General features: G+C 38.9%; 1 protein-coding gene across 1 annotated transcript; it reads left to right on the forward strand.

Annotated features, from left to right (window-relative positions):
• Nucleotides 1-3,687: 3,687 nt before the first annotated feature.
• LOC149385363 (uncharacterized) lies at nt 3,688-4,634 on the forward strand. Its single transcript, XM_089626311.1, has 2 exons — nt 3,688-4,015; nt 4,630-4,634. Exons 1-2 carry the CDS (start codon nt 3,688-3,690, stop codon nt 4,632-4,634), a joined length of 333 nt encoding a protein of 110 aa, XP_089482437.1.
• Nucleotides 4,635-25,321: the final 20,687 nt, after the last annotated feature.

Here is a 25,321-nt window from a genome sequence, read left to right on the forward strand (position 1 = left end):
TAATCACTTAGTTAGATCATGTGACACTTGTGGTAAGTGTACGACCCGGACAGACCTTGCCTGTAGATGTGTCGTTTAAGGACCGTTACGACACACTAGCCAAGGTCATAAATGATGGTCACAGTGACGCTTGTTCTTAATCCTGAAATGATCATGGACTTCTAGGTCGTGTTACCAGATTCTTTGATTCATCACGTTAAAGGCCAATGAAGGTTGAATAAATGGATGTTTTGGGAACTCGAGACATGATTGTAGAAGAAAATGGTTTACAGATACGGAATCCAACCTTCCTGAAAGAAGGTTAATGTTTTCTCACCTAAGAGTTGATTCCAGAACCGATTGATTGTGCACACTTCCGAAGTTGGCTTACTTTCGGTTGAATCTTTCGCTGGGGAAGCAACGATGCTTAGGGCTTATATGTAACGAGAAATGTATAACGGAATAAATTGACATATCTCGATACGGGCAAAACTTGGAGGGTCATGATCACGTACTGACTAAATCAGTGGACACTCGTTACGATGAGTAAATATAATTCTAGTATTAAAGGAGACTTCAGTCTTAGCTTACACGGTGGAGTATTGACTAATGTTAGACGAATCGATCGAAAAAGAAAAAAAAGACTATTTTCGTCTTTTTGATCGGATTTGTTAAGCTTCTACTACTAGGTCCATCGTCTCCGATTCGGCTCGATAAAGGCGGATAAGAACGTTAATATAATAGTATGTATTATTATTATAATCTCACTTGCTGTAATAGTGATTAACAACATTAATTCCAAAAAGGGTATTTTGGGAATTAAATAAATATTTATAGTAAAGCTGTTTATTTATTGCTAAATCAAGTAAATAAACTTATTATTTATTATTTATTGTTGGACAAGTAAATAAGTGTTTAATGAGCTTAAATTTATTGGGCCTTGAAAATCCAAAAAATCGCCTATCCCCTACGGTGTTGGATGTTTTTTGCACTGGTGTGGTAACCAGTATTTTTTCTGTTCCTAAAATATACGAGAATAAATAGGATATATATTTTCCTATATTCTCTCCTAAAATTTAGGCTAAATATTAGGAGGATATTTAGGGGAAAATCTAGGAGAATATTTTTTCCTACATTTTCTCAATAGCAAAATATTTTATGTTGTTGTATAAAATAAAATCCTAGATACTGATCCGACGGATGAGATAAAAAATAGGATTCACTTGTTGAGATCCAATGGCTGAGATTTATTCAACTAGTGTGAACACAATAAAAGGAAACAATATCTTTTAGAATATTCTATAAAGATACCTTTTAAACTGCTATAAATAGAGGGCTGCTGTGAAGCAAAATTTAACCGAATTGCCAAGGAATTTCGTGGCCTCTCTCCCATGAGTGTGCCGACCTAATTCCTCTACTCATTTCCCTCGAAATTGCTTCAATTCCATTCATAGAAATAAGAGAGAAAGATCGGAAACACCCCGTTTCCAGATCTAGTGAGATATAACGAAGCCCACTATTTTGTCTTATCTTCCTCGAAGATTACGTTTCGGAAGACTTTGGTGTCATCACATCGAGTCCTTGAAGGAGGAGTTCCAGATCTAATCGTGTGGAGGCTTGTACGTTCAAGACGAAGACGGATTGTTAAAGCTTTCGGTTCGTGAGCCTAAAACTGTAAGTTTTCTTAAACTCGTCTTTTATATGATATGATTGCTTGATGAAGTTTCTTATGATTAATTAATTAAGTAATCTAGATCTTGTTTAATAACCATGGTAATAATTAGCTCTTGTAAGCGTAATTATTCTTTTCCGCATTTAATTGGTTATTTAAGGTGCATTAATCACCAACAGGTGGTATCAGAGCTTGATGATTACTTAATTAATCAATTCGTTCTAGTAATTAATTTTAATATGATTTTTATAAATTTATATTATGATATGTTATTCATTCAATTCAGTATGATATAATATGTGAATTGTGATTCATGGTTGATCGTAGATTTTTTATTCTCACTTTTCTATAATTGTTGTTAAACCCGAAATTCAAAGGGTATAGTATTTTTGTAATTTTATTTAAAATACTATCTCTAATCCGATCATCGTGAAATTCGGAGGGCTGATTACCCACTGCGAGATGAGACGATGGTCCGAAGCACAGCCCCATTGGAGTTCCAGAGATCCACCTTTGACGAAGAAGACGAATTTTGTGACATCTTTGTCACAAAATTCCGCCTACCCCTTAGATAGGAGTCTCGGATTTTTCGCCCCTTGGCTCTTGATCCGAGTTAACTTGTTGAGCCATAATTTGGCAAGTGGGCTCAAGGATTCGACCGGGTCAAAGCCCGTTAGCCCGGTTGGGCCCAAAAGGCCCAAACCGATTTTTATAACAAAAGAATTAATTTTTTGATGTTTTATAAATTAATTATATGTGCTAGGCCCTAATAAATTTTATTTAAAATATGAAAAATAAATGATCAAGGACATCGATTTATTTTTTCAAAGGCCAATTGTATTGGGCCTTAATCATTAAATTATTTTTTGACAACTATGGAAAAATAAATAATCTTTAACATTGATTTATTTTTCACTTGAGACATAGAATGTGCTCAACAAGAATCCATGAACTAATGTGATTGAGTTCATCAAGTTAGATTTATAAGAATCAATTAGGATACGATCAATCCGAATCAAAACCATATATGCTTTGTCATGCTTGTTTAATTAATTGCTTTGCCATGTTATGATATATCTTGAAAATTTGTTTTGTGGGTTATCATGGTCTTTCATTTATTATATGTAACTTATCTAATATGATTAGGATAGTTTTTAATAAATGAGTTGAACGGATCGGAGAAGCTTTGTCACCAAGCCGATAAGAAGCTAAGCTAAGCTGGAAGCTTTTTTCTGTGAAGGAATGTTATTAGGATAATCAAGACTAGATGTCACGATACTCCTAATCACTAAGTTATATAGAAAATTAATTGTTTTTAAGGGTAGCTTAGAAACATTTTGAGTTTTTAATATGATTAGATAATTCGAGTGGATCACCTAGATTATGAATGCTAGGAGATAAAAAAAAATAATACTACTGAAAGTATATTGAGTCGTAGACCTCCAACATTGCCACAACACCGTGAGGATGAAAGAGATCCATGCTTGATCGGCGGTCTTTTAGACATGGTGATCTGCTCCTAAGGACAGACTTTTCTGATTCCAATAACAAGGTTATGTCTCTAGCGACAGGTGAGGGAGTTGAGTTCGGCGTGTACTGGCTAAGTCAGTGCGTTCAGGTGATACTCTTTCTACTGAAATGTTGGGTTGACTCATCCATGAATCCAACCGGTGGTTGCTCATGTGGTCTAAGATTCCTAATTAATTGGTAGTTAGTGAACATAGTTATGATGTGTCATGAACCACAATTGTTCACTAATCTGAGATGGTTCTCGATTTTCACTAGGTGCACTCCGTTACGCCACCATAGTGGGACGGACTGTAGCTATTGGTGGATTACCGTGGAATATAAAAACTGGGTTCTTTTCTTTAGTATTTTATCCCGTGCTTGGTTGCATTATGTTTTTATTTTCCTAAATCTTATTGATAGCTTGTTTCTTTTCATATTGCTAATATATATATATATATATATATATATATATATATATATATATATATATGTGCTTTTATATTTTAGTAATAATGTCGAACCCTATTATGGCCCTGTTGTCGAAAGATGTCCTGACTGGTGAGAACTTCCCGAAATGGAAGTCTAACATGAATATTGTGCTGGTGAGTGAAAGCATTCGCTTTATCCTCACTGAAGAGAGACCTCCTTTTCCAACATCAAATTCATCCCGCTCACAGAAGGATGATTTTGACAGGTGGACCGTGGCTAACAACAAAGCCATAGCCTACATGCTCACAAGCATATCTGATGCATTGCGAACAAAGTTGGAAGGTAAGGAGACTACTGTGGAAATCCTTGACTCGCTGCAGGAAATGTTTGGGATGCAAAGCGAGCAAGCCCGTATTGAACTCATCCGTACGTGCACTAGCACTAGGATGATTGCGGGAACTCCTGTGAGGGATCATGTCATGAAAATGACTAATTACTTCACAGAAGCTGAACTCCATGGGGCTTTAATGGATGAGGTCACTCAGGTGGGAATTATCCTGAATTCCCTTTCGAGTGATTTCATACAGTTCACGTTGAACTATATCATGAATAAGTTAAAATATGGACTGCCTCAGCTATTGAATGAGTTACAGACTTTCGAGTCTATCACTCGTCAAGGAAAAAACAAAGGATCAGCTCTGTATGCTGACAAAAGTTCTTTTCCGAAGTCCAAGAAGAACATGTCTTCTGGAGCCGGGTCATCAAAGGTACATCCTAGTACTTCAAAGGGGAAATCTCCTTGCTAACAAGGAAAGGAGAAACTCGAAGAGAAGTGCAAAAGGAAAAGAGAAGAAGCGTGAAATGGTGGACAAATGCCACCACTGTAACACTGAAGGCCATTGGAAGAGAAACTGTCTTTTGTATATAGCCGAGCTTGAAAAGAACAAGAAGAATGCTAGTAATGTACCAAAAAATTCATGATATCCTAAAACTGTTTTTGAGGATAATCATTCTTGAGAATACTTCTATTCTTGTTGCAGAATAGATCTAGAGGAACACGATGGTGTTGGTGAGCTTGCTGAGCAATGTCGGATTCAAGCCCGAATTATTGAGAAGCTCATGCTCCAGCTCAAGATCTAAAATTTCCCGCTAGTTTTATTACTTTCATTTTTGAATTTATTTTTGAACATAAGAGTTGTGTCACAAATAATCCGAGGTTTTCTGGACTGTAGTCTTTTATGACTATTCCAGATAGGATGGATCTTTTCTTTCCTTATGTTTTATTACATTATTTATGAACTTATGAATGTGTCATTAAATATTTCTGTACTCATATATGAATTGCCTTTATGATATTTGAATATGCATAATTGCTTAAGCCTTAATTAAATATAGAATATGAGGACCATGTTTCCGTTCATTAACTATATAGGTGCACAATATTATATTATCCGAGTTAATAATCTCTATTAGAATTTTAATTAGCCTTTATTGCTTTATTAAAATTTCTATTATAAATATGTTTTATGAAATAATAAGAACTATTTAGAACTCTGGTAGTATCTAAATAATTATCTCATATCGACAAATGCTTTGTTAGATTAAGAGATAATAAGATAACACAACTTTAAAGTTAGTGTTGATGATACATTGATTGAGTGGGAGGATCTTTATAAGAACCTAGACACTCTAGTTCAATAACTAAGTGGGAGCTTCCTTGAATGGAACCTAGTCACTAGAATTGATTAAGTGGTAACATCCTTTATTGGATCCTAGTCACTAGAATCTATTAAGTGGTAACATCCTTTATTGGATCCTAGTCACTAGAATCATATTATTGAGTGGGAGCATCCTTTAAAGGATTCTAGCCACGACTGTTCATTGAATTTAATGGGAGCATCGCCATTATTGAACAATATAATGAAAGCAATGTCCTTCACAGGACTGTTACCATCATTTATGAGGGAATCCTTTAATATGGATTAATATTGCTATCATGACAATAATATGAATGGAAGGGTAATTAATTATTGATTTGTCATAAATAATCAATTAATAAGTCGGAGCATCTTTAATTAGAATCTTGCCGCTATTGAACGAATTTAAAATATCTTAATCCTTCACAGGATTTTATGCATCATTTATGATGAGATTCTTAAATGAATCTAATAAGCTATTAAATCGTACAATAAATGGAAGTATGCATTACTTGCCATTAAGTAGAAAGCATCCATTAATGGATCCTTGTCTTTTATCATCAACAGAATCTTTCATTAAATGAAAGTATTAATCTTTAATAATGAAGATTAAGCTAACTTGTTTAAGTCAATAAACCCTTATTTAGTAGATCAACATGTCAAGCTATTAGCTTGAAGGATTTGAGAGATATATAAATTGAACAATGAATGTGTTCGAACAAGCGGATTGGTACTTAAGGGATTGAGCCCTTGAGAAGAGCCGTTGGCAACGATGTTGCTATTCTCTCTGATACCACGAACCAGTTCATTTGGGATCTTATTTAATATTAGATGAACTGTCCTTTGAGGAACATGTTATGTTGACTTTGGATCTAAGTAGTTAGATACTACTCTACATTTTATTAAAAGGTAGATCTTTAAAAACGAACAAATAATCATGATAACTCTTGGATTTTTGTTATAATCGATATTCTTGGAATGATCGATATGTGTTATTATTATACACGTGTCATTGAGAAAGTTATCACCGTTGTGTAATAGACTTAATGATGACACGATTGACTGAGCTAAAATAATTTCTGAAACTTGAGGTTTAGAAACGACAAGCTCATTCCATAAATGTCTCAAACATACTTATTGTGATAACGTATGAGCTCAAAGTTGAGGCTAAGGACATTGTCAATAAGTGGACTATAAATTAGATCTTTTGACAACGTCAAATTTTTTAGAATACTAACCTGTGTTTTAAAACACTGTAATATTCTGGATATAGTGGGATACTTAATTATTTAATTGTAAATCCTTAAAGTCATGTATATTGAATATGACTTGACCAACAAGGATACACAATAAATAACTAAGTAATGGAAGAAGTCAATAAAGTTCTTATTAAAACATATTTAATCACACTATGGTTAGTGGTGATGAGATCTGAGCATGCAACAGTGCAAATTGTTGAAGGCACCAATAGATGTACACCAACGAATATGGTAACTTCGCATCTTTAGATATGAAGTCTGGTGTATAGTCTGAAACATGCAAAGTGTTAGAATGTTCTAAAGTAAATTGATTTACTAAGAACAAAATGACTTGACCTTAAGAGGTAAGTCAAGAATACTTGCATGTTAGCATGGACTGTGGATATATATTTAGGATATAAGTCGAATCGACATAACTTGTGGAGTATGATAAAATTGAGAATCCATGGGAATCTCAATCCTGGGTCAAAACTTTTGAAACTATCTTTACGAGGGCTACGAATAAATTGGCTCATGGTAACTTATCTTCTCTGGTCAAAGTGGGAGATTGTTAGGTATATTCCCCACTATAAGATTATTATTACTAAATAAGATAAGAAGTTACTTTATTAGCATCATATGATTAGTGGGTTGAGGTCTGATAACATTCAGAATCAATAACAACTATCATCCATAGTCTCCGTATCAAACTGAATCGCATGCTGGGCATCCGAGATCGGGCGGTGAACTAAAACTTGGTCGATGACTGATATGTGCCTGAAAAGCCTTATCTAAAGTCATATATGCGGAACACAAGTGAAGGTTGATCACTTAGTGGGAGCATTCTGCACTTGTGGTAAGTGTACGATCCGAACAAACCTTGCCTATAGATGTGTCATTCAAGGATCGTTACGACACACTAGCCAGGGTCACAAATGATGGTCACAGTGACGCTTGATCTTAATCCTGAAGTGATTATGGACTTCTAGGTCGTGTTACCAGGTTCTTTGATTCATCACGTTAAAGGCCAATGAAGGTTGAATAAATGGATGTTTTGGGAACTCGGGACATGATTGTAGAAGAAAGTGGTTTACAGATACGGGATCCAGCCTTCCTGAAAGAAGGTTAATGTTCTCTCACCTAAGGGTTAATTCCAGAACCGATTGATTGTGCACCTTTCGAAATTGGCTCACGTTTGGTTGAATCTTTCGCTGGGGAAGCAACAATGCTTAGGGCTTATATGTAACGAGAAATGTATAACGGAACAAATTGACCTATCTCGATACGGGCAAAACCTGGAGGGTCATGATCACGTACTGACTAAATCAGTGGACACTCGTTACGATGAGTAAATATAATTCTAGTATTAAAGGAGACTTCAGTCTTAGCTTCCACGGTGGAGTATTGACTAAGATTAGACGAATCGATCGAAAAATAGAAATGACTTTTTTCGTCTTTTTGATCGGATTTGTTAAGCTTCTACAACTAGGTCCATCGTCCCCGATTCGGCTTCGATAAAGGCGGATAAGAACGTTAATATAGTATAATTGGATTCACTTGTTGAGATCCAATGGCTGAGATTTAATCCACTAGTGTGAACACAATAAAATGAAATAATATCTTTTAAAATATTCTGGAATATTCCATAAAGATACATTTTAAACTGCTATAAATAGAGGGCTGATGTGAAGTAAAATTTAACCGAATTGCCAAGGAATTTCGTGGCCTCTCTCCCATGACTTTGCCAACCTAATTCCTCCACTCCTTCTCCTCAGAATTGCTTCAATTCCATTCTTAGAAATAAGAGAGAAAGATTGGAAACACCCCGTTTCCAGATCTAGTGAGATATAATGAAGCCCGCTCTTTTGTCTTATCTTCCTCGAAGATTACGTTTCGAAAGACTTTGGTGTCATCACATCGAGTCCTTGATGGAGGAGTTTCAGATCTGATCGTGTGGAGGCTTGTACGTTCAAGACGAAGACGGATTGTGAAAACTTTCGATTCGTGAGCCTAAAACTGTAAGTTTTCTTAAACTCATCTTTTATATATGATATGGTTGCTTGATGAAGTTTTTTATGATTAATTAATTAGGTAATCTAGATCTTGTTTAATAACCATGTTAATAATTAGCTCTTTTTAGCGTAATTATTCTTTTCCGCATTTAATTGGTTATTTAAGGTGCATTAATCACAAACATATTCATCGTCGTCGCTCGATAAAATGTTATTATCATCCTCTATGTCGACATCGACATCTTCTCCCTCAAAAATGATGCGTGCCTCAATTTCCTATTCGAGTTCATCTTCATCGTCAACATCAATGACTAGCTCAGCTTCAGCTTATTCGTGTCGATGATTTAGATGCTCAATGTACACTGTCATTGGGACTAAGGCCAAGGTGGTAGCGTCAAATTCAAGAACGTCCCAAATCCCTCGATGATTGCATTCCTTAACGATTTTCCATTCACCACCTTTGGTAATATCGTCTACATAAAAGACTTGCTTCGCCTGAGTCGCAAGTATGAACGGCTCCACTTTAAGCCACTCTTTTGCGTTATAAGCACTCGTCACTCCAATAATCTTATCATCGTGCACTCTTCGACTTGCATCGTACTTGTCGCCATACCATATGTATTTGAATAATACGACACGAAAGTTATGTATAGAATTCAGCACGTTGAAGTCTTCCATTCGACCGTAGTAAGCGATGTCTTCCATTCTGGGGAAGAGGGAAGCTCGGGAACAGTGGGAGATTATTGGATCCGGTATATTGAAATGAGAGGAAGCTCAGCCTTTTATAGGCGTACGCAATACCCTGAGCAACATCTCTAAACGGGTATCATTAAGCTCAATAAAGCTCCATAACTCGTGATAATGGAGAGGTTACAAACGTAAGCCTTCATGTGTTCCATAACTCGTGATAAAGGAGAGAAATCGATGCAAAGATTCAAACAGTCCAGGTCTTAATGAAAGGTTTCCATGTTTAATTCCCAACCATAACGCAAAATGAGGAATTTAAAACATTCAGAAGTTAAATTTGTAGTAAAAAGAAAGCCCGAGACCGAGACAATTCCCAAAGCCCAGAAGCCCGAGCCCGGCCCGGCTCGGCTCGGCGGCGCGCGTGTGTGTGCGCGCGAGGGGTTAAGGGTTAACCCACACACACTCTCCTCTCTTGCACTTGGATATCCACTAATTAAAGAGGATAGTATTTAAACACTACCACAACACACATCCCAATACAATGTGGGACTCTTGGTATTCCACTTCCATAACACAACATAAATGTGTTTCTTTAGCCTACTTTGAGCATCAATTTCTCATTCATCCTAGGTCCGATTTTGGCAACACAACAAATATAGCCCACTTCATCCTAGCCCACTTCCATAACACTTCCATAACACAACAAATATTCAATTTTATAGCCCTCGTTACGAGGAATCCGTATCACTTGGAATTATTCAATTCCGATGAGTGGATCCCACTCAAATTGTTGCCACAAATCAGCCATACACATGTAAATAAATACTCTTTATTTATTTAATTTCCAACAGATAGTTAATTATATTTGTGGGCTGTAGTTATTATATAGTTATATTGAAGATAGTTGTTTGTTTTATTAGTTTTTCTCGTTCACAAATTTTAAAAGTCCAGCTTATATTAGTTAGCAAATAATAACCTTCTTTATTTTATTCTTTATCGGGTTTGGTGAAGTTTTGGATTTTTATTTTGAAAGCAAATTGGTTACTACAGGTTTTGTAACGTCATGAGTAGAAGAATAAAGGAAAAAAACTAAAAAGGTCAATTGACCTGGGGGCTAAAAGTTATTCATGTTTTAACTTTGACTATTTACCAATATTACGGAGTGGGCTGTTATTAATAATATCTATGTTACAGTGATGATTGGCAATCGTGAAATTATTAGTAGATGTAGAAATTATACTAGCTGTGTCTATACTTTGAGATTATAGGCACGATTATGGTTTTAAATTTCCAATGGATGATGGTTATTAACAGAATGTCAAAACGGATCAGTATTGATGAGCTACGACAAAAAATATTCTGTATTTATGTGGTACGTAGTTAAGGTATGGTCTTTCTGGTTCAAACCACTCATGGTCTTCTATTTATCAAAATGAGAACAAACACGCTTTTAATAGCTAGCATGCATAATTTTGGTTGATAATCAAATATAATTAGCAAAAACTTTTAAGACTGGTATGAGTTTAATTCTTATTGTTACTCCAGCCCAAAAATGGACACAAAACTCTCACTATATATGCCATGCATACTCAGTGCAACCTTCCTCCACCAATCTCCACATTAAATACAAAAATAAATCATCATCACTCTAAATTTTTGTCATTCCTTTCATTGGTCCGTTTCTACGTAACAAAGCAGAGATGGGAATTTCAAAGACGGTTGTCTGGTGTCTCGTTGCCATGCTCGCGTGCTCGCTGTTGGTGGACCCCGCAATGGGAAAGACAATCGGGTATGGAACGATAGGCAAGGGTGGTCAGAATTGCAAAGGTACAAATTGCCTTCCGCCACCAACCAACAACTACCAGAGAGGGTGCCTAAGGGCACACAATTGTCGATCTCCACCTGGTCAAAAGCCCGAAGCCCAGAATCAACCCAACGATCAGCAATAGATGGCCCCGAGACAATCTATCTCTACTATCTAATCACAACACTTTTTGAGGCATCACAACAACAGATGTGGAAGAGAATTTTTTTTACCGAAAAAATATGTATTTGTAATATTTTGCTATTTGCTAACAACTTAATAAAAATAAGTATTAATGACTTATTTATAAATATTAAATTCTTTTGTATGTCCTGGTTAATTTGGAAGTTTTAGTTTAAAGGGAACATGTAAGTGTGTCTTCTAAAGAGAACCCTCATAATGTAAAAATAAAAATAAAAATTGAACTTCTAAAAGAACTTAAAATATATTAAACATATGTGCATATTCCGGTGTTAAACTGGTAAAGAAATGTGACATTTTGTGAAACGAAACATATCTTAGATAAAACGTCTGTCCACATGTAAATTGAGTTTAAAATTATGGAGGTGTATTGAGATCACTAGTACAAAAAAATCATTGGGTGCGAATTTTTTCGCACCTAAAAGTCAAAAGTCGCACCCAATGATACCTTTAGGTGCGACTTTTTCGCACCCGAAAGTTCGCACCTAAAGGTGATGGGTGCGAAAAGTCGCACCCGATGGTCATGACTTTTAGGTGCGGTTTTCCGCACCCAAATTCGCACCCATAAGTCAGAAAAGAGGTGCGAAAAAGTCCGCGGAAAGGCCATTGGGTGCGACTAGTCGCACCCATTGGCCTACCCGCCAAACCTTTGGGTGCGACTAGTCGTACCCATTGGCCTACCCGCCAATCCAATGGCTTTCCCGTGAAACTATTGGGTGAAACTTTTCGCACCCAATAGCCTTCCCGCCACCTTTGGGTGCGACTATTCGCACCCAAAGGTCTACCCGCCAAATTTTCGGGTGCGGATAGTCGCACCCGATAGTTTTTTTTTCATTTTTTTTTGGATTTAATATGCTTATAAGTTCTATGATTATAATCAAATAATACTTACTAAATAGTTTATTAATTAGAACATTCATTAATTAATATTCATAATAATAATAAAAACTAAACATTTGTTGTTCGATTACAATAATTAGTATAATGTACGACAAATAATTAAAAAAAATGTTCATTCTTTTCCCTTTTCTTTTCCTCGGTTTGTAAACCACTCCTTCAATGATTTACTCCCTCTTCCGCCAAATCTTCCTCCGGAACTGCTGCTACCTCCTCGTGCACTGCCGCTCGTACGCTCTCGCTGGAATTCTGCTGAAGCTGGCGGCGTCGTCTGAGCATCTGCCATTGAAACTGATGGCGGCGTTGTCTGAGGCGACAGGTGCATTTGAGGCGACGGTGTCGTCTGAGGCATCCGTGGCATCGTGCCGGGCGACATCTGAGGCATCTGTGGCATCGTGCCGGACGACATCTGAGGCAAGGGCGAATACTGCTGCGTGAACGCGAACAGTTGTCGCTGCATCTCCTCCATCTGCTGTTGTTGGGCTCGCCTCATCTCATGCATAGCGAGTCGTTGTGCCGCCACCTGAGCTTGGAGCTCGCCAACAACTGGATCTGGAACGCGGCGCCGCGACGAGCCTGAGTCTGACGACGAGCTTTCGTCCTGAGCCTGAGCAATAGCCCAAGATGATCTCGGGACCGCTGGACCTATTTCAACGTACCAATCTTGACGGTTCCCGAGAATTTCTAGCATCGCGTGCTCCTCTGCGTCGTCCTGGTTAAAGACTACGCCTTGCTCTTCTGCTTGTCGCTGAAGATCCGCCAGTAGAGTAACTATCCGCGCCTTTACACATAAGAAAAATTATTAAAAATTAATTATTATGTAAGTAACGTAATCGTAATTATCACATATGACTTACATGTGCTCGTCTCGCCCAATCTGTCGTCTGGTGTTTTTGCTCCCACGTCGTTAACGCGGAGTCCCATCATCCTTACTCTGCAATTGTTATGAAAATATAAGTATTGAATTTATTTCAAATTAAGTATTTCAAAATTAGAATTACTTACGTTCAAATGACGATGAGCCAAGAAAGAAAGAGATCCTTGAGTCGACCTCGTCTTCTTCTTCTTCTTCGAATTCTCCTTGTTGCGATTAGACTTTTTCTGCAAATAATTAATTTTGTCATTATTCAATCTAATAAAGATATTGTGATTTATTACAATCATACATTACGTACCTTCCAATCGTCAGTTGCGAACTCGTCTACCACCGCCTCCCAATCCTCTTTCTTATATCCCGGTGGTGTTTCCGCCATAGCGTTTTCTTTGCTCCCACAAAACTCCAACCTGAACTTCTCTGATAGCTTGGACTTTTGGTTGCGTCGCCTGATCTTGGCATTCCGAATGATAGCCTGATCAATCGTATTCTGAAAGCAATCCGCACGCAGATCCTCGCCGGTGTCAGGATCCGTGTACACAAATCTGAACTCGGAATGAAGTGCGCTCAAAATAGCAGCCAACGTCTGGGGCGTCACTTCACTCCAATCACGAGTCGTAGGCGGGATATGTGTTTTCACCAAAGCACCGAGGCGGTTGTTAAATAGTCCAACCTTTTTATTTTCTTTCCTTATCTCTTGATAGAATGTTTGGTTTATTGGGTCCCACTTGACCACCTTCGCACCAGGTACACCCTGTGTTGCTCGCGCCGACGTCGAGCCGGTTGTTGGTCCCCTTGATTTCTTAGGACCTTGGGAATCAGGTTCCTGTGGCGGACCTTGAGAATCCGGTCTCTGTGGCGAATCTCCACCAGAACCTGAAGCGGTCGATATCCTATAAAATGAAAACAACATTTGTAAGACAATGAGGATCTTCCGACGGTGCCGATCTCTCTTTCTCCGACGGTGCTTCCCACTTTCCATGCCTCCGCGGATCCACCTTTGCTTATATCAAATAAACACTTTCTGCCTTCTTCTCACTCCTTTCCATAATCCCTATGCTAGATTATATATATACACACATATATATATATATATATATATATATATATATATAGTTTTGCCCTACTGTTATTTTAGCAGGTCAAAGGATTAAAGACATCCAACGCTACCCACCACCGCCGATCGAACAACTCTCTCTCTCTCTCTCTCTATCTCTCTCTCTCTCTCTAAAAAGGAAAGCAAAGGAAAGGGAAGCAAAATAGGGTTTGGTCTTCCAGTGTTTTAATGCCTCTAGCTATAGCAAAATTTAAAACTTGTATATATTCTATTATTTTAATATTGATTTTATGATAAATAGAAAATGAGTGTATCTTTGACTGGGGATTGAGTTAATAAATTACAAATAAAACTACAAGCCATAAAGTATAAACTAGTTGAACATGTGTGATGTGTCTCTTGCTTATTAAATCTTTTTTTTTTTTTTTTGAGGGACTTGCTTAAATCTAGCGTAATGAGATTTCTACACATTTTAATTGCATGCTATAATTAAGACACAACAAACTTCAACATTTTGGTATGATATATAGTAATAATATATTTATTTTAGGGTTACGAATTCTCATTTATAAAACATTCGGTATACATATAATATATATTTTGTAATCAAGTATAAAAGCCCGCATTATTATTGACTATTCATAATTCACCATCTATGCAATGCATATATATGATGAATGTGGTTTGATTATTTGGGTTATAAAATGTTAACAATCTTAGTAATACACACACATATATAGTGGTAAAATGCAGGAAGAAAACTACGTGTAAAACAAGTCCAATGTGTATGTAGTTCGTCATATCTATGAAATATGCGTAGATTTTTTTACAAAAGTTACATATGATATTTAAATTTAGTAAGAGCGAGAATGATGATCATATTTAAGGCTTGCAAGGACATCAATATTCGTAATTATCGTTCGGAAATCTTCTTGCAGCGCGGATAAATTCATTAACTCCGATTTTATACTGCAAGGACAACCGATTGTTCTCGGTGATCCAACCTGAAAGTCTTTTTGGTGCGACTTTTAAGTGCGAAAAGTCGCACCCAAAAGTCATCCGCACCGAAAAACTGTACTTGTAGTAGTGGATCTTGTGATTATGGGAAAGTGCCTATATCTATATAGATAGGCGGATTATGATATTAAGCTTACAATTAGTGCCTCATCACTTAGGGATGATTTTTTTGAAACAATTGATAGTGTTTGGAAAAAAGCACTAAATTCATTACCTTATTTTATCAAGATAAGAAAGTTGTAACATGCAATGAACAAAAAAAACAAAAAAAAAATGACATATAAATTTAATATTGACTATATGATTACATTATTTAATATTATTTAAGAATATTAGTATTTCATTCCCATTAGAAATCGATATATGACATATAAATTTCGTTCATATGATTGGATTTAAATTTAAAATGAGAATTCTATCATTTTTAAACAAAAAATGAATCAGATAAAAAAAAACATTATTCGATAAGAACACTTGTATAGATACTTAAACCACTAGTACAATTAATAGCATCAGGTGCGACAAAAGTCGCACCTGAAAGCACCAATGTCGCACCTGAAAGTATCATCAGGTACGACTTTAGATGCGACAAAGTCGCATCTGAAAGTGCGCACCTGATGATTTTAGGTGCGACTTGTCGCACCTGAAAGTCATCACTATCAGGTGCGACATTTTAGGTGCGACTAGTCGCACCAAACGTCGCACCTAAATATCCTCCAAAATAAGATATTAAAGCGTGAATTATAGTATCAGATGCGACTAGTCGCATCTGATACCTTCATGGTAAAAGTATCAGATGCGACTAGTCGCATATGATAGTAATTCTCTGCTTAATATTTTGGCGGGTGTTAGTACAATCAGATTCGACTAGTCGCATCTGATAGTAATTCCCTGCCTAATATTTTGGCGGGTGTTAGTACAATCAGATGCGACTAGTCGCATCTGATACTCTTCCCGCGAAGGTATCAGATGCGACTAGTCGCATCTGATTGTATGTAGTTTTTTTTAAATGCTGATTCTAATAGAATCAGCCTATTAAATATATAAAAATTATAGTTTAAAAAATTATTTAAAAATTAATTAAATAATTTTTTTGTTAAATTAAATAAATAATTTGAATAATATTAATTAGAATAATTATATAAATAATTTAATAGAAATTCTAATATTAAATTCATAAAATTTGATAATTTACGTTCAATAAATTAAAAAAATTACAATCTATTCTTTTTGTTTCCCTTTTTCATTCGAAGTCTGCCAATTCTGGAATGCACGGCCTCCTCTTCCGCCAGATCTTACTCGTGCGCCTTGGCGGCCTGGTGCGCTGCCGCTCTAACGATGTCGCTGAAATTCTACCAAACTTGGCGTCTGATCAGCATTTGGCATTGAAGCGGATGGCGGCGTCTGAACATTCGGCATTGAAGCGGATGGCGGCGTCTGAACATTCGGCATTGACGCTGATGGCGGCGTCGTCCCAGGGTGCATCATCGCAGGGGATGTCTGCATGGGAGACGGATGCTGCTGTGTGTAGGCAAAGAACTGTCGCTGAAACGCCTCCATCTGAGCTTGTTGTGCGGCCAACGCTGCTTGTAGCTCGCTAATCACTGGATCTGGAACGCACGTCGATGAAGAACCTGAGGACGAGCTGTCGTCCTGAGCCTGAGCCAAGAGATACGAGGATCTCGGGATCGAGGGACCTATCCCGACATACCAATCTCGACGTTGCCCGAGAACAGTATCCATCGCGTACTGCTCCGCCTGGTCTATGTCAAACGTTTGGCCTGACTCCGCTGCTTGTCGCTGCATATCCTCGACTTGAGTCATAATTCGCGCATTCAAACATATGTTAAAAAAATTATTAAGATTATCGAAACTTGATTATTAAGTAATTAACACAAGTAACTTACAAATGCTTGTTGCGCAAAAGCTGTCGTCCAATTGCCTTGATCATCTTGATGTTTTTTCTCCCACGTGTTTAACGCCGAGGCCAAAGTCCCATCTTACCTACTCTGCAGTTCTTATGAAAATATGAGTAATGTATTTATTGCAAAAAAAAATATTACAAAATTAGAATAAACTTACGTTCAAATGTCGATGAGCCAAAAAAGAAATCGACCCTTGTGTGGACTTCGTTTTCTTGTTCTTTGAATTGTCTCTGTTGCGAGTAGACTTTTTCTGCACATATTAAATTGCGTTATAATTCGATTTCATAGAAGATAACATAATTTTTTTGAATTATACATTACCTTCCAATCGTTAGTTGCGAACTCCTCTATCACCTTCTCCCAATCGTCTTTTTGATATCCTTTTGGGATTTCTTTCTTGGCGACATTCATTTGCCCACAACATTTTTCTAAGAAAGTCCCTGATAATCTAGACTTTTGGTTGCGCCTCATTCGCTTTGCATCGCGAATGATAGTCTGGTCAATCTGATGACGATAGCAATCCGCCGGAAGCAGCTCCCGGGATATGGACTTTCACCAAAGCGCCGACGCGGTTGTTGAATACTCCTACCTTTTTTTTATTGTTTTTCTTACGTCCTGGTAGAAAGTTTGGTTGATTGGGTCATACCTAACAACTTTCGCACTGGGTACCCCAAGCGCTGCTTTTGCCGAAGTAGAGCCGGTTGTTGGTCCCCTTGTTTTCTTAGGACCTTGGGAACCCGGTGTCTCTAGCGGAGACTCATCTCCACCTGCTCCTGAACGGTGTAGCGAAGACTCATCTCCACCTGCATCTGACATCCTATAAGATGTGAACAATATTAGTAAATAAATATTAGTTTTCTGTTTAAAAAAAACGTGGACGGCACCACGGATTTTATTATTAACAAACCTCACATATGGCGGAGGAAAACCGTGGTTACATTATATAGTAAATAAACATACAAAAAAGATATTACTCATTCATCGTCATCTATGCCTATAATGTTAATATCATCTTCTATATCGACATCAACATCTTCTCCCTAAAAAACGACCCGTCTCTCATTTTCATCATCGTCAACGACAGTCACTAACTCAGCTTCATCGATTTCGTGTCGATGATTCAAACGCTCGATGGTTGACAACTCTATAGTCAATGGGATCGAGGCTGAGTTGGAGGGGTCAACTTCAGGAATGTCCCAAATCCCTCGATGATTGCATTCCTGGACGATTTCCCAGTCGCCGCCTTTAACAAGATCTTCGATGTAAAAAACTTGTTTGACTTGAGTCGCGAGTACGTACGGCTCCTCTTTAAACCACTGTTTCGCAGTATAAGCACTTGTTTCTCTAGTAGCCTTATCGGTGTGCACTAGTCGGTTTGCATGATACTTGTCACCGTACCAAATGCATTTCTTTTGGCACAAAAGGACGAATACCAACAGCCAACAACCTCTGCAAGATCACGTGGCAATCATGCGACTTCAAACCTGTGAGCTTTCCATCTGCAGTCACATTTTTCTTCAAATTCCCAGCGACCCCATATGGAAATTTGACAGATTTGAGGAACTCGGTAAATCGCTGCCTCTGAACAAGGGTTAAGGTGTACGATGCTCGCGGTTTGTACCACGAATCCCCTTGTTTTTTCAAGTGGAGAGCGGTCTTGATGCCCAAGTCCATCAAATCAAACCTCGCCTTATCTGTGTCGTAGTTCTTCTTTTCTAAGCTGAGCAAAGTTCCGAGAAGATTCTCGCACACGTTCTTCTCTATGTGCATGAAGTCCATGTTATGCTTCAACTCCAAATCTGACCAGTACGGCAACTCGTAAAAGATGCTTTTCTTGGCCCAATTTAGTTCGCACTCGGCTCGCTTTCATTTTCTGCCCACGGAGCCAGCACGTTTGCCAGTTGTCGTGCAAGAGACACTAGCCAACTGAGCGAGTATGTCTTGCGGAGTCAACTTCTCGGGTTTACTGCGTTTCTCGTGGCGATCCTTGTAGTGATCGGTGCTTTTTCTCAATCGGTGACGCATACGCAAGAATCGACGATGGTCGTAGTAGACGATCCTGTTTCTGACTTTCAAAGACGGCGTGTCAAGGTTGCACGTCGGGCAAGCGAGATACCCTTGGCCACTCCATCCCGATAAATAGGATCGAGCTGGAAAATCGTTAATCGTCCAAAGTAGTGCGGCACGCAATCGACACACTTCATCGTTGGCGCCATCTCGAACGCGGAATCCGGTCTCCCACAGTTCTTTGAGCTCTTCGACAATTGGCTGCAAGAACACGTCCATGTCCTTTCCTGGTGAGTGAGGCCCCGGGATCAAAAGCGTCAGCATCAAGTACTCTTTCTTCATGCATAACCAAGGCGGCAAGTTGTACGCAATTAGTACCACAGGCCACATGCTGTACGATAAACTCATTTCTCCGAACGGATTGAATCCATCCGCAGCTAGTCCAAGCCGCACGTTTTGAGGCTCTGCAGCAAAGCCTGGGTATCTCTCGTCCAGGTTTTTCCACGTCGTACCATCCGTAGGATGTCGTAGAACTCCAACTTCCCTGACGCGATCTCTTTCGTGCCACTGCATCAGAAGCGACGTGTGTCGAGACGCGTACAACCGCTTCAATCGATCTTTCAGGGGAAAATATCGCAAAATCTTTTGCGGTATCATTTTCCCAGTTGGCTTCCATCTGCTCTCGTTGCATACTGGGCACACGTCGACTTCCACGAGATCTTTTCGAAATAGGACACAATCGTTAATACACGCATCGATCATCTCGTATCCCATGCCAAAACGCTTCAGCTTCGCCTTTGCCTCGTAATGCTTCTCCGGAATTCGATTACCAGCTGGATGAGACTTCTTCAAGAGCTGCAAGAGTTCTGTAAACGACTTGTTCGTCCAATGGTTCGTGACTTTGAGGTGCATTAACGAAACCAAGAACGACAAAGAAGAAAACTCTTTGCATCCAGGGTACAATTCTGCTTCCAACTCGGCGAAGAGGTCTTCCACTTGCTCCTCTGCACGCACCTCGCTCTGGGTCGGCTCCATAGCATCGTCGAAATCCTCGTGATCCCTGATATCCTTCACAGCACCGTGCAATCCTCCTATTCCTCTATGATTTGTTCCTCAGATGGAATCTTCTTCATGAGGAAGGACGACACGCTCGAGCTCGCCGTGATGATACCATTTTGTGTAGCCTGGGGTAAACCCCTTGTTCAGCAAATGATTCCTGACAACCCCGATGTCGTGCCATCTCACGTTGTTGCAAGGTTTGCAAGGACACCGATATTTGCCATTTTCGTTAGGGAATCCTCTTGCAGCGCGAATAAACTCGTTAACACCGGTTTTGTACTGCAATGTCACCCGATTATTCTCCGTGATCCAATCTCTACTTGGATTGGACATTTCGCTGAATGAGAGCGAGAAATGAAAGTTTTGAAGAGTTATTGATAAAGGACGACGGAGAGCAAAATGAAAGAGAGATTATGAATTGTATGTTATTTTGAGCTCGGATTGAATAAGTTGGGAGTTTTTAGACTAATTAATTCGAAACTCTACCGAAATTTCGGCAGAGTTTCCCCTATTATACAGACAAACCAAAAACCTGCAAAATTATTTAAAAACATACACAAACCATCCAGAACTATCCTATAAATTAGCTCAGCCCTAAACCGAACCTCCGTGGTTCGATCACAACATTTATAAATGAAAAACCAAAATAAACTATTTTTTTTTTATTTAAATTACAATTTCATTAAAACATGTCAAAAACAATTAAAACATGTCAAAAAACAATTAAAACTTAATTTTAACCTAATATAAACTAATCACATTATTAAACATGTGAAATTATCATATTAATACTAACTAATTTACAATCAATTTAAACTTTTAACCTAAACTAATAGAATTATTAAACTTAACCAAATTACTAAACATGTTAAATTAATTATCAAATTAATAATAATTAAGTTACACATTATTATTAACTTACATATTTCGCATTAATTAACTAACCTAACATATTAATTAACATATTATATATACACTAACCTAACTAACTAATATATACACTAATATATATTTATACACTAATATATATTTATCAACCTAACTAACCAAGCTAACTAACTAATATAATATATGATTATAAAAAAAAACTAGTTATATACACTAACCTAGTTAGGACGGCCGGCCGGGGACTCGGGGACAGCGGCTCGGAGGCTGGGACTCGGGGACAACGGCTCGGTGGCTGGGACTCGGAGGCAGCGCGCGGGGCCGGGGCTGAGCGCACGGCGAGGTCCGGAGGCACGAGACGACGAGGCTGTGAGTTTAAACATTGAGAGAGAGAGAGAGCGACGCAGAGAGGGAGTGAGAGAGAGAAATACCGGTTGAGAGGCGGAGAAGACGGAGGAGCGCGGCGGAGAAGACGGAGGAGCGCGGCGGAGCTACCGCGGCGGAGCACGGCGGACGGTGTGGAGCACGGGCGAGCGCAACCAAGAGGGTTTTTTTTTTTAAATCGGCGGAGTGAACTGGCCGGAGTGAACTGGTGGCCGGAGAGAGAAGCGGCGGAGGTGGTGGAAAGGGCAGAGCGCGGCGGAGGTGGCAGAGAGAGAGACAGGGTTTTTTTTCGAGAGAGGGGTTTTTTTCGGCGGTGTTGAAATGAGGAAGACGAAGTGCAGACGATTTTATTTTATAGAAAACCTAACTTTCTGGTGCGACATTGTCGCACCCGAAGGATCTATCAGGTGCGACTAGTCGCACCCGATAATTTATCAGGTGCGACTAGTCGCACCTGATAATATCTTAAAAAAAAATAATCCAGAATGCCACGTCAATCCTGAATGAAATAATGAGGGGGAGAATTGGCCGCTTAAAATTTTGAAACTATCAGGTGCGACAAAGTCGCACCGGATAGTTTTTATGACTTTCAGGTGCGACTAGTCGATCCTGATACTCAACAGCGAACAGCAATTTTAGCGAAATTTTTAACACTTCGGGTTGACAATCTGGTGCAACTAGTCGCACCTGAAAGTCATTTAGATGCGACTTTTAGGTGCGACTAGTCGCACCTGATAGTCATGCGCATCAGAAAACCAAATTTGTAGTAGTGAACTAGAATAAGGACGGACACTCGAAAAGTTGTTAAGACTTGTGTGATAATCTCCTTAATACAATAATGTTTTTCATTGTTGTTCTTGAAAACGACGAATAAATGCTTCCCAAAGCTCTTTGGAGGAGCGTTTGGCGCTATACACATTGTACAGCGAGTCGTTGAGACTATTCATCATGGAATTCCGACACAAGTAGTCGGAATCTTTCGATGCGCTAAATGCCATCAGCACATCACGATCGGTTTCGTCCTCGTGAGGAGTCGGTGGATCTTCGGTCAGGAACCGTGCAAGACCGAGCGTTGTCAAGTAGAACAACATCTTTTGTTGCCAACGTTTGAAGTTCAACCCCGTGAACTTCTCGGGCTTCTCGGCCGGTATGACGGCGGGCACGCGTGCCATGGAACTGCTCGAACCGTTCATGGCCATTGAAGCCATTGGTTGGACAAGACCCGCAGGTCCGTTCCCGGCCGTAGCCGCCATCGAGTCTTGACCCAAGGTCACAGGAAATTGACTAAACATCACGTTAGTCGGGGTGTTCACCACAGAGGGATTCTCGGTGACGTTCCCCTCAACATTCATGTTCATCGAGTCGTTCACGTTAGTCATATTTCTACAAAAGAAACCCACAAATTAGTAAACTTCTAAAGAAATCCGAGCAAAAAAAAAAATCTTTCCTCGCCAGCTGTCTATAACGGATATTAAAAAGCTTCAAGATTGTTAGCAATATTACATATAATATTGACGGAAATAAAGACAGAAGCAAGGAAGCGAAAAAAAAATAACAAAAGACGGGAAGGAAAAAGCCGAGGCCCGTTGGACGGTTTCCTTGAAGCTTTTTATCGCCCACCTCAGGTGCAGGATTGCTTGGACGACAGCCTCCCAGGATACAACGACAATAAGACACACGAAGGCACCGCTTAGTGTATCGACGGTGAACTAAACCTGTGTCAGAAACTATCACCAAGACAAAAGAAATTTTCTGGGGAAGAGGGAAGCTCGGGAACAGTGGGAGATTATTGGATCCAGTATATTGAAATGAGAGGAAGCTCAGCCTTTTATAGACGTACGCAATACCCTAAGCAACAGCTCTAAACGGGTATCATTAAGCTCAATAAAGCTCCATAACTCGTGATAATGGAGAGGTTACAAACGTAAGCCTTCATGCGCTCCATAACTCGTGATAAAGAAGAGAAACCGTTCCATGCACGGCCATAATGCAAAGATTCAAACAGTCCAGGTCTTAATGAACGGATCCATGTTTAATTCCCAACCATAACGCAACATGAGGAATTTAAAACATTCAGAAGTGAAATTTGTAGTAAAAAAGAAAGCCCGAGACCGAGACAATTCCCAAAGCCCAGAAGCCCGAAGCCCGAAGCCTTCGGCTCGGCGGCGGCGGCGCGCGTGTGTGTGTGCGCGCGCGAGGGGTTAAGGGTTAACCCACACACACTCTCCTCTCTTGCACTTGGATATCCACTAATTAAAGAGGATAGTATTTAAACACTACCACAACACACATCCCAATACAATGTGGGACTCTTGGTATTCCACTTCCATAACACAACATAAATGTGTTTCTTTAGCCTACTTTGAGCATCAATTTCTTATTCATCCTAGGTTCGATTTTGGCAAACAAATATTCAATTTTATAGCCCGTGTTACGAGGAATCCGTATCACTTGGAATTATTCAATTCCGATGAGTGGATCCCACTCAAATTGTTGCCACAAATCAGCTATACACATGTAAATAAATACTCTTTATTTATTTAATTTCCAACAATCCGCCACATGAATGAAATTGAGACGACAATTATAAAGACACGACTCGATGTGGTGATAGATTTTACGGTCAATACCAGTATAGGATAGGTAGACAGAGCCTTTGAACCTTCCCTCGGAAAGATATGCCATCTTTACTGACTCCTCAGTAGACACGTTGTCTTTGAAGTGTTAGTCGTTTTGTATAAAGGATAAACATATCCCCCACTAATATCTCCCTGACACAAGTTCAGTTCTCATGGTTATGTTCATTTTGGCCCTGAACATTCGCCTGATTATGCAAGAGTTTCTAAAGAATTACGTCCAATTAATTCTCTTTCGAAGCGGTCCCACTTCTCTCTCACATAGGTGATTCTTTTATGCATTACTCATTCGGAATCTCAGATATCCGATCTCATAGAATCATTAAAAACTCAAAGTTTAACCTCGTACGGGTGTCACTGTTTAATATAGGAATAGGACTAGGGGTTTTCCCCCACAGTGACCTCACATAGCCTTTGACAATTAGGTTGTCCCATTGAACCAAGATCTTGGGATCTCCAGTCATCATGGTTGGGTTTCCTTTGCCTTGGCTTTATTTGCCATGGGCTTTAGCCCCATTCCTTTAGATGTCTTTTCTACTTGGTCCCTATTTAACCCTTTGATTAGCGGATCCGCAATATTGTCTTTGGACCTAACATAGTCAATACTAATGACTCCAGATGAGAGAAGTTGTTTAATGGTATTATGTCGTCGACGAATATGTCTAGACTTACCATTATACATCACATTATGTGCCCTAACAATAGCAGATTGGTTATCACAATATACACATATTGCAGGCATAGGTTTTGTCCAATTAGGAATATCCTCCACAAAGTTCCTTGGCCATTCAGCTTCTTCTCCACATTTATCCAATGCAACAAACTCAAATTCCATCGTGGATCTCGTTATCACAGTTTGTTTGGAGGATTTCGACCATGGTCTTCGACCAACTTCGAGAGGGATTAGGCATGTAGGACTACTCACATCTTCTTTGAGTCAAGTGGGAGTTTGTTGTCAATGGTGACCACAAGAAGAGTAGTAGTGTCTATTTATGTACATTTGATGTCATATAGTCTTACGAAGACTCTTGCTTGTAATTGCTTATTCATTCATTAATAAAGTTGAAACGTTCATTCATTCTTTCTTTGTTTGAAGCTTTATGATAAAACCTTAGTCTTTTAGTCCATAAACAAACTTAACAACTTACGAAGAGACAAATGTAGATTTGCATGAACAAACTCTTCGTAGTTTGCTTAAAACGATATATTCGCAATCTTAGGGTCAAAGGACTATTGACCTCAGTACGATTGTTAGAAGAATCTATGATGTCTGGTTATGAGGCATTGAGAGTTGGAGACTCTATAGTTCTTCTAGGTATCTTCCGAAGGTACTGAATTGACCAGTGCACTTC

Source organism: Urtica dioica, chromosome 9 (genome assembly GCF_054948205.1).
Source record: "Urtica dioica subsp. dioica isolate 48M chromosome 9, U.dioica_male_clone48M_v1_H2, whole genome shotgun sequence".
NCBI classification, from domain to species: Eukaryota; Viridiplantae; Streptophyta; class Magnoliopsida; order Rosales; family Urticaceae; genus Urtica; species Urtica dioica.

What these genes read in the sequence shown, in the direction of transcription:
- LOC149385363 (XM_089626311.1), top strand. Translation starts at nt 3,688, where the DNA reads ATGGCCCTGTTGTCGAAAGATGTCCTGACTGGTGAGAACTTCCCGAAA.